Source organism: Struthio camelus, chromosome 26, assembly GCF_040807025.1.
Source record: "Struthio camelus isolate bStrCam1 chromosome 26, bStrCam1.hap1, whole genome shotgun sequence".
NCBI lineage: Eukaryota > Metazoa > Chordata > Aves > Struthioniformes > Struthionidae > Struthio > Struthio camelus.
In genome coordinates, this window is record NC_090967.1 from 5,261,730 (window position 1) to 5,277,284 (window position 15,555).

Sequence of the window (15,555 nt, forward strand, 5' to 3'; positions counted from 1 at the left end):
TATTCTGGAAACACAACACAGCCAAAAATGGCAGCCCACATTCTGAGATATTCTTTCAAGGAGTAAAAGCATGCATCGTTTATCCTTTGAAAAATACTATCTGTCCATAAGCAATCTTCTGAAATCACTTGTTGGGCTCCAGAGTAGCTTTATCAAATTGGCTACTAATCGTAGGGCACCAGTGGGAGATTTGCCACCAACTTCAACCAGTTAAAGCCTATGAATCAAACTGATTAAAAGACAATATAGTCCCAATAAGTTATAATGAAACAAAAGTAACAGGCACGTCAATACTACATACTGAGATAGTTCTTCTGCTTTTAAGATTCTCTGATAATAGTTCACAACATTTACCTCTGCAGCTGTGCAATTTCTTGACTAATATCATCCAGCTCCTTCACCCCTGTAAATTCTCCTGATCCAACAGAACTTGAACTATCCTGTTAAAGAATGAAATAGTCTATTAAAATGCCAAGCAGTAACAGATGATCTTCCTCTGAGAAGGCTGAAGACAAAGGTGGGACATGACCCTCATTTTATGCATTTGAAACATTCTGTGGGAGACCTCAAAGTATTACGCAACAACCAGTGCACATGCCGCGCAATTCTCCCTGTGTGACCTGAGAATTTTTCCTATTCCCATTTAATGGGTGAAATAACTGACGTACACAGGAGATAAAGGACATGCACAAAGTCAAAGAGTAAACCTCAGGCAACGATAGAATTAAAATTCAAAACCGAAAATCCCAGCTCTGTTAAAGTCAATAGCAGGGAACTCAAATCAAAATGTCATTTCAGTCAACCTGAGCCCTGCCCCAAATTAAAAATGCTAATTTCTGCAATTATGCCCATTTCCTGCAGAGCTGCAGCTTAGTCATTTTTACAGCCATTTAGACGTGGAACAGGGAAGATACAAAGACTATTCTTTGCCTTTTGGGCAAGAAATTTGTCGTTAAAATCATTAAGAAAGAATACCACTATTTGGTACAAAATTTTTCCTTATAGTAAGCATTTCAAATCCTTTAAAAAAAAAAAAAAACACTGTAACTGAGCAAACTGCAACACAGAACTCATTGCTAGTATGACAAACCAGGAGATCTACAATTTTAAATAGCACTTTAAAAAGAAGACAGTACAGTTAGCTTAGTTTGTTCACTTTGAGATGGTTGTGATAACCACAGGAAGTTTGGCTTTATCCAATATAAAAAAAGCCACCCCAATGAAATAAGTTAAAATAAGCTACTACATTAGTCAGGATAACACAGCTCACTGTTCCACATGAACAGAAAACTGTTTTACTATTTTCACAGTAATATACCACTTATTGCATGTTATATTCAGCTAAAACCACAGTAAATGAAAAACACAAAGCAACGTACCAAAAATTATGGGAAGTTTAAAGCTCTTGCACCAAGGTATGTTTATTGCCCCCAACTTTACTGAATTAGCGCATCAGTAATTTTAATATGTCAGCCTCAAATTGCCTAAGAATTGCTTGACAAATCAACACATCTCAAACTGGTGAGGGAACTGATTGATACCACTGGGTCAATAGCCAGAATGGGTAACATCACATTACTGTGACATTATCATTATGCCAAGAGCAAGTGTCACAGAACACAAAGTGCAAAGCTACAGAACATGATGAAGAATATATATATATATATATATATATATATAAATATATATATATATATATATATTCTTTTAATTAAAAGGAGAGTAGACAAACAAAATGGCATTCTTTAGGACGTTACAATTACTCACACGACGCATTTCTGTTAGTGCCGAGATCTCAGTTCCTACAGTGGTCAAGTAACCTGACAGAGTCTATAGAAAAAGGATATAGGAAAAATCTTCAAAGGATCAGAGCAATAGCAACAACAAAAATCCGTTAAGAGGCTCAAAAGCTTTGTGGTTAGGGAAAGTAGAAGAAATAAACGAAAAAGACTTAGTTTATAGAAACGGTGGCTATATTGACACAATAGAAGTATTCACTGGTGTAAGTTTTGGAAATTCATTGACACAGACTGTCAAGGAAAGGAACAAAGCAGGACTCAGTAAAGGAACAGACAGCCCTATAATCAATATATGGTATTAAAAGTGATGGCTATTGGACTATGGACCATCACGATTCAAGGGATAAATCAATCACCAGTTCCCAGAAATTAGGCAGGCACCTCTCTTCAGTCATCCATTAGAAGACTTTTGCATTTTCATGGGAGGAATGTGATACTAACCAGAGTCAGGAAAAGATACTAAACCAGATGAATAAAAGCCCAAATTTACTCAGTCAATTCGGGGAAGGAAGGGGTGTCTGCTTGCTGGGTTTTTTTATTATTATTATTTTTGCACCAGTTGCTTCTGCAGTCAGCTTCTCGTTGTCACTCTTGCTATTAAAACAGATTAAAGTGTTTTTCATTCTTCATTTCAGTTGCTTTTAACAGACCTCTACACAAGTCAAAAATTTCTCTGTGTCAAAGCAGTATTTTTCACCCTAGGCTTTTCTAAGAGCTATTATTTCTTTATTCATAGAATACTGTATTGTATTCTTATTTACTGTATTGTATTGTTAAAAATATACATGTATTTTGAAATGTGAAAAAAACTTTGTGAGAGGAGATAGGGAAAAAAAAGCTGGCAATGATTTACCATAACATTATGAAATATAAATATAAAAAACTAATACTCAAAGTCAATTACTCTGAAAGCACATAAACTCAGTATACTTCTACTCAATGATTTACCTGTATGGGAGTGTTCCTCTCTGTGGGAGGGATCATATCTGGGGATAACACTTGTGGCGGATCAATCCCTTTACTGACCTTCTGTTGAATAAGGTACATTGCTAGGGCAAACTGATCTTTGCTTAGCTTTCCCATCTGTCTTGTGTCTGCCAAAGCCCTGGTAAAAACAGATTATACTTATAAACAAGCAAAACAGAGACTGAATATTTTATCAAGAAGTCTGAAATACTAATACATATCATTTTGTTTTGGCCTCAGAGTTTGCTTATTCTAGTGAAAGAGTTCCACAAATAAACACAACATTTTATTTTTAGCTGAATAAAGCAGCATCACTCTCTGAAAAAATATGTAGAACATCAGAACTGCAAAAAACAATCATCATTCACAGACTGACCTACATCCCCCTCCCAGGAAAACAAAGAGAGAATTTACTCCTCCCTGCACTAAAAAGGAGGAGTTTTTCCCATATAGCCAACATGTCTAATAATACTTCAATAAGACAGGTAAAAAGGGATTTTTTTTTTTTTTTTGGTATCACTAGCTTCATAATTCTGGCTGGATAATTTGATTTCCTAGACCAGACAGCTGCAGAAACACAGCTACTACTCAATTCTTACCATATATGTGCTAGGAGACTCTGGGACAGACCTGAATGCATAAAAATATCCTTTACTTCTTGGCCACTCACAAAACCGTCCATGTCCGTGTCTGTTTTTAAGAAAATATCATCGTATCGCACTTTATCAGATAGCGGTACTACCCAATTCACAGATGGCTGTAAAACAAAGTTTTATACTTCAGTCAAAAGAAAAATGATCTTTATCAACACACTGCCTGCAACACTCTTCAGATTTGGATGTGCTGAACATCTTGTACAATCAAATCTGATCAGTAAACAGGTATTTCCCCTTCTCCCATTAATGTTTCAGGTTAATACCTTTTATCTGAACTATAAATATCAATAAACAGCCCTTCATCAGCTGAAAAACATACTGTCTTCTGAACACAGACCCAGCTAGGCATACTAAGCCCCTGGCTCTACATGGAGTTTTAGAAGGTAGATTAATTCCCTCTTTTGTGTTAAAGTAGATATCTCAATAAAGCCTTCCTATGGAAAGTGAAAATTCCCAGTAAGGTTTGCTACCTCACTGTCCTTAACACTAAAATTCACCTTCTAGCCTTCAGTTCTTCCAAATACCACGATCCTCATTCCCTCCATCCAAATCCCCCAACAACAAACCTTTTTTAAAAGCGCTTAGATGAGGAAGAGAGCAAGAATCCATCTAATTCTTCTGCAATTTACTAATATATTAAAAACAACTATCAGAAAACAAGATTTGTACCTGTGCTTGTTTGATGCTGTGCTTGGGAGACAAACTTCCTGTGCTATTCAGACTGTTCACGCTACCATGAGATGGGGTAGAACGTAGGCTATCTTTTGGTGGAGGACTTGCAGGGAGAACAGGAACTGCACCAGGAAATACAGGTGTCTTCTTTCTTTTGGAAGGTGGTATGAGAGAAGGGGGTAATACGGAAGGAACTGGCTCTTTCTCGAGAGCTCTATAAACCAAATGCATTGCCTGCAAAAGCAAAGAGGTCGGATGTAACATGTTATAAGAAGAGAAGAAAAACAACAAGATTGTCCAGTGTCAGTCATTCACATGTTAGTAAAACAAAGATGGTTAAGATTAGTGATGTAAGCCAGAGCAGGAGGTGCTTTTCAAAGTAATTCCAAAGTGTTTAAACTTCATGACACAAGCATGAGTCAGTAGATGCTTCTGAAAAAGATCGTTTCATAGCTGCATGTGAACGACCTAGGTTAGAACAGCAGACTAGCAGAGAAAGTTGCAAACCTCCAGATACATTTTTGAGCAATTTGCTCTAGCACATATTCTGTGAATTGATAATTTAAAGCAACCTACCACAGCAAATTCATCTTTGTCCAGGTGACCATCTTTGTCAATATCACTGAGATCCCAGACCTATGGCAATTATGATAAACACAGTGATTTAGAGAACAAGTTACATTTTGTATTGATGATGATCATCACCGTATTAAGTATGCTAATAATCTCTAAAGGCTCATAATAGATTTTTGTGAAGATCATATTAGTTATGTTAGACCTAGCTAAACATCATCTGATGAAACAGACTGGATTAGAGTTTTCTGGCAATATAAACCAAGTATTTTGTGGAAACACTGGTTTTAAAAACTTCTGGATGCAACATAGGCAGGTTTCTCATCTCTCCATGTAGCAACTAAGGACTCATCAAGCCGACTAAAAACATCTAGAGGCGGCTTCTGGAATTCTGCAGAAAGGAATTTAAGCATCTACCAACTTTAGTTACATTATTAGTTCAAGTACAGTCAACAGAACTTTCAAGTGAGATTTAGAGGGATGCAAAACCTGGGACTTAGCCTTCAGCTAATACTGTTTTAGCATTAATATGACTGGGACACAATATAGCATAGCGAACAGAACGCTAGAGAGAAGCTCAGTCATTTGAATTCTACTCCCTGCTTTAACATTGAGCCTCTATGTAAACTTAAGCTGTTGAGTTGAGTTATTTCTTTTGCCCGTTTCCTTGCTCCCCTGTCTTCTGTGCAAGCTTTTCTGAAACAGGAACAAGCTTCCTGGCATTTCTACCATGACAGTGACAAGATGAAATAGGAAGTCTTGTAAGATTGAGTGCTTCATAATATTCCAGTACAAAATTAAAACAAGTTATACTTAGATTGTGCAAATAATACAGAGAAAGAAGTCCCTCCTGAAGAGAGGAAAGTATATCATAAGGAAGATACAGCTCTTACACGGAATATATTAACTCTCAAGCATATCAATATGTAAAACACTGAATACATTTTTAAATTGAAGTAGAAAAATACTTTAAGGGTGTTCGCTCCTCTTGCAAATATGCAATGGATGCACTAAATGTGGATCTCAGAAGTGGTTATAAATATACATTACAAACAAACAACCAAAAAAGAAACTCAAACAAACAGACTGATAATTTGACAGCTACACTAAACTAGGATCCTTTATAGTCTTCTCTTGTGCAAACAGTACATAGATTTTATGATATGTCTAATAACTTGTATTTGGGAAATGACCAAACACTGGACTATAATGCTATAAAAGATATTATGGTTTAGGAGAGGTTTTTCTTTTCTTTAAGCAGATGGAAACAAAATTTCCAGCTCTTAAAATCAAGAGAAAGATAATGAGGCCAATCTACTCTAGGACCTAAATTATTATTGTTGTTGTTATATCTAAGTGGATGACTTCAGAGCCTACTTAATGATCTTACTTTATGGCATGCACTTCATGTAAAATCTCAGCCACAATCTGATCTATGTGGATAAGTTACACTTAAATATTTAACACGGCAACTAAGAGCAGTTAAATAGAGAATAACCAAATCTAAACAGCATACTTACCCTTCCTAGGATATCAAGAGGTAGCTTTGAATTCATCAGTACTGGTTTTACTTTGTCTCCTGAAAGTAAACCATTTACTGGCAAAAGGCTTTCAAAAATACCATCAAACTTTGCTTTTTCTTCCACCTAGTTGGTAAGAAATAGCCTGAATAAGTAAAAAAGTGTGCCTGTGTGAGTGTTGAAAATGAGATCTTGCAAGAAAGTAAGTCTGGTCAGTAAAGTATTCATTCTAAATTTCCAAGCTTTCTTGCAAGTACTATTATATGGGATTTAAATGTAAAACCCACGGAACTAGATTTAGGATCTTAGTTTCAAGGTTGAAATTATTACAGCTAAGAGAGCGTAGTATGTCACATCTATGTTTCTGTAGTTTTCCAGAAGGACAAAGCACTCCGATTAAAACACCGGTAACCAGATTTTAAACCAACTTTGACAAACTCTGTAGAACTAAAACTAAACCCTAGTCTTTCCAGATACTTTGCTTCTTTATAGTGCAACACAGAAACTAAAAATCATCCTTAGAAGTGATTTTATTAAATGTCTACTTTTTGGAAAACGTTGGCATCAGAAAATTATCTAAATACAGATATTCCAATGTATATAGCAAAAGTTAACTCAATTCCAATGATATATACTATGTGCACCACTGAATACTAATTAGAAAGTATTATGAACTCGAGCTATAAATTAATACTTCAGGATGGATTTGGTGAAATGCTTCACTGTTCTCAGTGGGGTTCCTTCATACAAAGATGAAAGTGCCTACTATTAAGATTCTGGAAGAAATCCAGGCAGAAGATTAAAATTCATTGTGTGTCTTAAAAACATTACACCAGGGGTTGTCAAAGGCTTATTTAACACTTATTTTAAATATGAAACTACAGTTCAGTATTTTCTATTGTGCACAAATCTGCTCTTGGAAAGGAAGGACTTTTGAAATGGTAAATACAGTTGATACAAAATTCTCTCAATGGGAAAATTACACACAAGGAAAATATTTACTTTTAAAGAATGGATGGAATGTGTTATCTTATACACTTACCCTAACAGCCCAGTGAGTCTCTGTTGCAGGTGGCGTGATCAGTAAGGGACTGCTAGTGTCATGCTAAAATTAAAGAAAAAATTTAATACATTTATACACTCTCACATATATGCACACACAATTCTGCCTTTAATCCTTACTAATTGCTTTAAGAGATGGTTATATATACGAAGCTTTACTACACTGAAAAAGGAAAAGGAACTGCATACTTAACCGAATAAAAAAATTCTATGTCATATTGATTTGTGCTATTACAGTAGCTGGACCAGGACACTTGTCTATTGGTTACCTAACCACCAAACTAAGAGGCGAGCTAAGGAACGGTTCCCACAGCAGCTTCTGTTGGCCAAGCTGCAGTCCTGCCCTTTACTACACATTCCTGCTGATCCAGCCCCAAAATCATTACTTTTCCTCTGCACAGGATTTAGTTTTTAGCCACATCAGCCCCCTGAACAAGCTCACTGCATAGTTACACTTGCACCACTCCGGGAAGGGGCTGGAACATATTGCTAGGGAAAACAGGACTTTAGCAGCCATAACTGCAGTTGTTTTAAGGAGAGGTTTGACAGCAGCCTAAAGTCTCAGAATCATGACATTTACGAGGTAGAAGATTATTGCAGCTTTCCATGTGAAGCCCTAGTTCTCAAATAATAAACATGCCTGTTTAGGTACATGCTACTTACAAATTTAGGAGGTGGCACAGTCAAGTTCAGACTGCTCAAGTTAACATCATGGCCGTTCTGTGCACACGCTACAAGGCGCAATGCGACATAGAAACCCTACAAACAATACAGTGTGGTCTGTTAAAAGCAGCAACCATTCTTAATCTCTGTTTTCAACAATCTATTTAGGATTTTTACTAATACTGTACATGTGCCACAGAGCAAAGCATGGAAGACACAAGTACCCATAGCCACTCAGTTAATTGCAAACTGACAACCGACACCGTTTTTTAAAGTTGATTTGAGAAAGCTTTACAGCACAAAGAGATGAAAATTTAAAAGCTAATTTTTAGAAAGAACTTTTTCAAAATTAGGTTACTTTTTCAGAATTTTTTCTTATGTATTAATATTTAAAAAAAAAAAATCAACAATTCTCCATATCAACAAGTAACCAGAGCATTTGATATTCCAAATCATTTTTAATACTGATAGAGGTATTACGTACTCTCTTGCAAGAAAGATTTCTAAAATAAAGCTCACAATCATAGTTTCTATTTGTTAAATTCTCAATGACTGCCTATGCATATATATCACACACACCCTAATTATTTAAAAACCAGATGAGGGACAGAAAATTATAACCAACCAACTGCTCCAGCAGCCTCACTGAATAATATTAAAGTTTATAAGATTACTAGATATATACTTGGAAACAAAATCTCATCCTGTAAACAAAAACTTTAAATAAAGCTAAGGATAACTACTATGAATAATGTTTTCTTGAATGAAGGCTAATCTGTGGAAGGTAATATAACCGGTCTACATGCACATTTTATTTACCTGTTTATCTAAGTACCCTTTACCTTCTGGGTCAGCCAAATCCCATATCTGTAGAGATATAAAATAACAGTTATTGAAATTTTAAAATAACTAAACTCCTTTCAACAATTCATATTTTATGTCTTCTGGAACTGTTCACTGCAGCTTTCAAGTCATTAACTACAATATTATTTAATTCTCAAGTTAACAACAAAAATGTTTTGCAACAAAAATTTTTATTTTAGGGAGCTCCTCTTTCACATGGAGACTGACCTAACTACTCTTAGGGAACAAAACACAAATACCGAGGTGCCTGTCTTTTACATGATCTGAATTTTCTAACAATAAAGAATGTGTCACAAAACCATTAATACACAAAACGATGAACAAGTATTTTCTTGTGCTCTGTGCTCAACAGGGGATTCTACACTCTTTCTCACTTACCCTGCTCCTGAATCAAATAAAAATAAAATAGTAGGAAATATTTTCTAAATTAGTATTTAATATTTATTCACATAATTATACAATTTCAGTAACCAGTTATCTTTGACTTTCCCCTCAAACCTAATCTCATTCTTTTTATTAGGACTGTCATAGAGCCACCACTACCATAATGTCCCCTTAATACACTACTCAGTGTGGTTAACGTGACTAACTTACCATGCTTCCACTTTAATCACTTCAAAATCTAACTCTTCTTTATAGATGCCTTTTAAAATCTTTATAAAAATTATGGCCATGATCTCCTGTACATATTTGTCTTACCTCTTGAAAGCTTACTTCTCTCCATAACATAGTCTGTCCTGATCATGTCTGCTGAAAACATGTTCCTTACTCGCTGCTTCCTACTCTCCCTTACTGCGCGTCTCCCTCAGCCCACTTACTTTCTGTTATATCCAGCTTCCCTTGACTTCTCTATGAGCTCCTATGTCTCAGGAGCCAGAGGAATAGAATTATTTTTTCTCACTATCCCCACTAAAAATCTCATAACCAGGTCATTTCACTTCAAGCAATTACTTGACCCTACTCTTTATTAACAGTCCAATCATCTAGCTTTAATGTAAACTTTCCCTCTTTTCCCAAGTGTGTTTCCTTTCAGATTCCCAGGAAACTGCAAACAAGATCTGGGAGCCATAACCAATCTGTACTTTACCAGCAGTTCAAAGGATCTGATTTGCTCTCCACTGAATTTTGCTTTCGCAAACCTCTTCTGCTCAATATTAGCTGCACTTGTGCAAGTATACATACAATTACTGCAAAACATTGTAAAATTCCTTCAACCTACTTTTCCAAGGATAATATCAGAGAGACCAGATTTTTTAAGAAACAGTGCAGCTTCACTTGCTCCAACTCTCCCTGTGTATGTTGGATCTACCTGAAAGATAAAAATTCACATTGAACTGAAGCACGTCTGCCACAAAAGAAGAGACAGGGAATGAAATGTCTCTTGTCTCTAGGTCAAAGAGAGATATACAAGCATGTGACTACAACCCTGCAGGGAGAATTTACAGAAGTTGGAAGAAGATAAAGAGGGAAATCTTGGGGAAGTTGCACTTTATTTTTCAAATCCTTTTAGAAACCTACCTGTTTGTAGTAAGTTTCATATAACGGATTCCCAGTAGAAAGCTAAAAAAGAAGAGAGATGATGAGCAAGCCAAGAATGAATGACAGTCACCAATATCTTACATTTAGAGAATGCCAAAGCAGCACATACTATGAGACAAACCCATTCAAATGAAGCTTTGTGCATTACTTCCATCACAAATATAAAACCATGTATCATTGTGCTTGGTTCCAAATTAGGTAGTTGAAATCTAAGCGTGTAAAACATCAATCCCTGCAAAATTCTGGCCATTGGACTACTATCACCTCTTAAAATTTCTCATTCATAAGCATTCATACTTGTACTCACACTTCTAATTAGCAACACTATATGGTAATAACGTTTTGTAGACCAGCTCTGAAGTATTTGCCAAGGTCTTTCGCATCCCAGTTTAGGAACTACTGATATCAAAGGTAAAGTTTTCATCATAACACTGATTTTGACTACCTCATACTTTGTATATATACACTTAGGGAATATTTTCAGCAATTGTATACACTCACACAGAGCACCCTGGAATCAAAATCTGCCCGCATTTGTGTGTTTTCACAACTGGGATTTTAAAGCGAAACAGAGCGTAAAAAAATAGAATGAATTAATTAGCAAATATCACAATTCCTTGGCAAGGTTATTTGCAGATTTCAACTTGGTGTCATCATTGCATTACACAAAAGTAGCAGAGTCAAAGGTAGGCCCTGCCTTTTCAGTATACTAATCAAGCAGACTCTCCTTCCTTCTTGCTGACGTTCCAAGCAAATGGAAACTGAGATACCTAGAGCCAAAAGCCCCCAAACCCATCTTCTTACTTGCCTCCTGTGATTGTCACACAAGTTCTAGTTATGCAAAGGTCGTATTTTCAATCTATTCCTCAGCCTCAACACCAACAGCAAAAACACCACAATCCAAACACTGTCTCGCTCAGATCAGCCCCTTACAAAAAGGCCTTAAAAATACAAACAACAAAAAAAAATCCCAGAAACATAATCTAATCACTGAGGTGCCCAGAGATGTCAAAACATTCCAGAGCCTGCCAGGACATCTGCTTTCCATCTGTGAGACATCAGTGTGACACCTGATGACTATTTCATGCTACCTCTGATCATTGCTATGCCACCTCCCAAACGCTACCTTCCTCCTTATCATCCACACGGATTTCTGGATGTTCTGTCTACACCAAAGGGGAACGGGGATGGAAATCTGATGAAAGAAAATAAAGACTGATCCAGAGCATGAAACTATTTTACACGTGTCCAGTAAGTTTCCAAAAAACATGCCAAATCCTAATTTAAGGAGCTATCCAAACTAACTAACCCTTATTAATCAAAAGCAAGGGAACACCGAGCCCTTCAAAGATCATTTATTCTGCTTGGCCAAAAAGATCCTGCATTTTCAGAAGAGCAGCCTGAATGTACTCTACTCATATCCACCAACAAAACAAGCCACTGCATTCTCCAAAATCAGTACACTCATCACTTTTCTAGAAGCCGGCTGGACAGGAGTTTGCAAGAAGAAAGCTGTGACCATGTCATAAGCCTGACTCATCTTCTTGCTAGCTTGTAAAAGATCATAGATAAGCACTATGTTCTTGTCCAAAGCAGGAAGCACATCATTCAGAGAAAAGGAGGAAGTAGGAAATAGTCCAGCCAACTCGGAATAAAATCTACTCTGAAAGTTTATGTTTTAGCCAACTATCACCCAACCATATACCTTTCATTTCTCAGAAAGCTCAGAGAAGCTAGCCAAAGACCAAGCTCCTCTAACTAATTTGGCCAGTAGCCTAGAGCCTGCAAGGTCTGGATTCATACCAAGACAGAGCAAACTGCTCTAGCAGCGGCGATGAATGACCTCATCCTATCAGCAGACATTTTTCTCATCCTCATTTGATATTGTCAGCCACAACATACAGCTGACTTACCTGACAAAGGTGGCAAGAATCCAGGGCGATGTGCTTAAATGCTGTGAAGCTTCCACTACAGCTATACGTTCATCCAAGCGGTGTTGGAAAGCAACATCTTCACCACTGGACTCTACTTGCAGAATTGAGCAAAGATTAAGCCTCTCTGACCAATTTACCTAACTAACTGCATCTCTCTGATGAAGCAGACCAAACAGTATGGGCTGCAGTGATAAAAATAACATAGCTGCCCATCTACTCTTCACCACATGCAATCCCATCACTATCAGTGAAGATGGTTCTGTAATTCGACAACACTTGCCGATGCGGAACTTGTAAAAGACAGCGTCAATGCTGGCAACCAAGGAAGAGCATTTGGAAGAGCCTGCAGATGAAGAGTAGCTCAATAATACTCTGGATTCTATGCCAACTCTATGTTGCCAAATAATGTCATCTATGACCGGTGCTTCACACCCTCTCTCAGACAGCCACTTCACAACCCTGGTGCCCTGTCTTTTGAGCTCTTACACCGATTTCCTGTAGAAATTTGAATGAAGACCAAGTCTCAGTATTTGCACTGTCACAGCAAACCTAGTGTACTGGATTTGTTCAACACATGCTACACAGTACATATGTATGTGTGTGCCTCCGTGTCCCCTAGCACAGGCGTGACGAAAGGCAAGAGTAAGCTGCTGCCACCAGAACAATTAATAAAGTCAGTTCTCAGCAGCAGTCTTTCCTGAGGTCAACTCAAGTCCATACAGGACTTTGGACGGGAGGAATTATTCTGACATTTTCCTTGCTGTTCTTATGTTTCATAACTTTCCTTTGGCCGCTCTTGTCATATCAAATCGTGGATGTGAGCAGGCACTGCAAAAGGGGAAGAATCAAGGTGTCCCATGAAGATGACAGCCAGAAGAAGGTCACTGCTGCTCCAGAAAGATTCACTTGCCCTTACACTACTTGCCGAGTGTTCCTGAGATGCCTCAGGAGAGCTACAAAATGATCTGCACTGTCCGAATATCTCTAATATAACTCCCCATAACCTCCAGAGGCTGTAGGGTGAACACGCCTGGCACAAAGGAAAGACTACTGATAAGGTGCTCAAATATGCAAGAAAATAAAGTTATCAAAGGTAAATCAACCCTGGCTTCTGCTGTTAAATAACACCAAGAATTGATTTTACATGCTTGCTCTTAAACTCTTTTCATGCATGGCTAGCTTAAACAGAGCACGCGGGGATGTGTTGAATATTTTGCATATTGTGAGTTAGACATCTCAATTCCCATTTGTAAAAACATAAGTTTATTGAATAGGCAGAACATTACAATAAAATACATTTATTGGGAAGAAATATGATTATATATGTTTATTTTAAACACTCACATGCTTGAACTAAGTATATTGTTCATAGATCTTAATATATTGATAGGAATATTCTTATTTTATATACTCTGAGTGAATGTACTTTAACATTATAGTACGTTTAGCCTTTCCTATTCCTTTTAATACCACTTCTGGCCTTTTTTTATAACAGATATCTTTGTAGTAAACATGAAATGAAAGGGGAAGTTTGCTAACTTCCAGTGAAATTCCACTTACTGCCCTGGCCATAATTAGGTTACTCCTGGCAATTCAATACAGGAAAAAATATTTCTCTTGAAAACTAGAATGCTTCCAGTGAATTAACTGGAAAAAAATATGTCAAAATAACAAATATATCCACAGGAAAAAGTCCTTTTTTCTTAAGGTATCTGCTGCGTTATGTAAGAGAAAATACGATTGTTGCCACAGTTCCTCAAATATCAGTTAAAATTCGCACCACACAGAAGCATGATTTCTAGTACGGTAAGTTTTTGAGACCTACCACAAGGGATACATTTTTGCCAGCCTACTGGGAGACTGCATGCAAACTTTTGCAGAAGTTCTACAACAATAAAGCCTTTCAAGTCCAAGGTTTATTTTACATATACACTTTGCACCACATTACTTAACTTGAAAACGTTCGGTAACGGTATGTATGTCTGTGGATGTTTTCAGATGTTTTGAATATCTGTTTAAATAAATAAGTGTGTCCAGTGAAGGCACTTACTGCTATCCAAAAGCTAAAAAGCAGCACTCTCTCTTAGTAAGAGACGCAGCAAATTATGTATTACCCAAGCATGATATAACTCCACAGAAAGGTAACTTTTCAGAGCGTCACAAATGAAAAAAACCATTACTAAAAGGAAAGGGATGCATTTAAATAACCTGGATTATCAGTAGCAGTTGTTCCGAGTTTCTGACCGGCCTAGCAACAGCGGAGAAAACAGTTTTAGTTTCAAGGCATTGGTTTAAATTTCTTACAGGAAATAAGTAAACTGGACATCTTCACGGCGCTACGGAGAAGAACGAGCAGTAATCACCCCGCGCAGGCTGAAATTATTTGGGTGAGGGAATACTGAAAATACTTAAAACAACAGAAAAGCTCATCTACGCCAGCAGCGGTAGCGCTGGACGCGGCCTCTCGCCGGAGGGGCACAAGAGGGCAGCGCCAAGGGCCGGGGGCCGCAGTGCCCCCCTCCTGCCGAGGGGGCCGAAAACCTCCTTTTCCTTCCTTCCCTGCCGAAGCCGTCACCGATACAACCGCACCCACGGCTGCGCCGCTCACCCGCCGCCCAATTAATTTAAGTCCAGTCATGACACCCCAGCGGCTGGGCCGGGCGTTCGCCCCGCCGGCACAGACGCGGCAGCGGGGCGAGGCGGACAAGGGGCCCCCGGGGGGGGGGGGTCCGCGGACCCCCCCTCCCGGGGTCCCCCACCCCCTCGGGGGTCTCACACCCCTGGGGCTGCAATTCGGGCAAGGGCGGGGGAGGGGGGAGGGAGCCGTGCGGGAGCCTCGGGGCGGCCCGGGCCTCCGTGAGGCGAGGCAGCCAGGGCCCTGCGCGCCGCCGCCGCCGCCGCCCCCCGGAGCCTCGGCCGCGGGGGCAACTGGAGGCCGCTCCCCTTCCCCTTCCCCCCCCGCCGCCGCCGCGGCTCCCGCCGCGGGCTGAGCCGCCCCCCGGCCACGGGCGGAGGCAGGGCCTGGCGTCCCGACGCCGGCCCGGCCGCCGAGGCACCCGCCGGCAGGGAAGGGACGAGGCGGGGGGGATATCCGCGCCGGTGAGGCCCCGCTGCCGCCTCGGCGGGAGGGCTCGAGCGGCCGGGCCCCGCCGGCACGGCCTGCTCCGGCTCCCCGCGGCGGGCCGGTTACCTGCTGGCTGAGGGGGATGAGCGCCGCCATCTTCCTCGCACTGATTCGGGCAGCAGCGGGAGGCGGGGCAGGGGGCGGGGCGAGCGGCGGCGGGAGGCGGGGCGAGCGGCGGCGGGA

At 39.4% G+C, this 15,555-nt stretch overlaps 1 protein-coding gene across 17 annotated transcripts in view; it reads right to left on the bottom strand.

The window, feature by feature from the left end:
• The window catches only part of EPS15L1 (epidermal growth factor receptor pathway substrate 15 like 1), a 41,479-nt gene extending 25,978 nt beyond the window's left edge, over positions 1-15,501 (bottom strand). For 5 of the 17 annotated variants that reach the window (XM_068920224.1, XM_068920226.1, XM_068920233.1 and 2 more), the window contains exons 1-13: positions 15,439-15,491; positions 10,290-10,335; positions 9,995-10,080; positions 8,731-8,778; positions 7,912-8,007; positions 7,229-7,291; positions 6,187-6,312; positions 4,670-4,729; positions 4,091-4,327; positions 3,365-3,522; positions 2,748-2,904; positions 1,768-1,830; positions 355-440 (exon numbers count right to left, since the gene is read on the bottom strand). In XM_068920224.1, the coding sequence (XP_068776325.1) occupies positions 355-440; positions 1,768-1,830; positions 2,748-2,904; positions 3,365-3,522; positions 4,091-4,327; positions 4,670-4,729; positions 6,187-6,312; positions 7,229-7,291; positions 7,912-8,007; positions 8,731-8,778; positions 9,995-10,080; positions 10,290-10,335; positions 15,439-15,468 (1,256 nt within the window). In that variant the 5' untranslated portion in view covers positions 15,469-15,491. Of the gene's footprint in view, positions 1-354; positions 441-1,767; positions 1,831-2,747; positions 2,905-3,364; positions 3,523-4,090; positions 4,328-4,669; positions 4,730-6,186; positions 6,332-7,228; positions 7,292-7,911; positions 8,008-8,730; positions 8,779-9,994; positions 10,085-10,289; positions 10,336-15,438 lie in introns of those variants that run through there. The other 12 variants (XM_068920231.1, XM_068920230.1, XM_068920228.1 and 9 more) reach the window with 6 other exon arrangements.
• Positions 15,502-15,555: the final 54 nt, after the last annotated feature.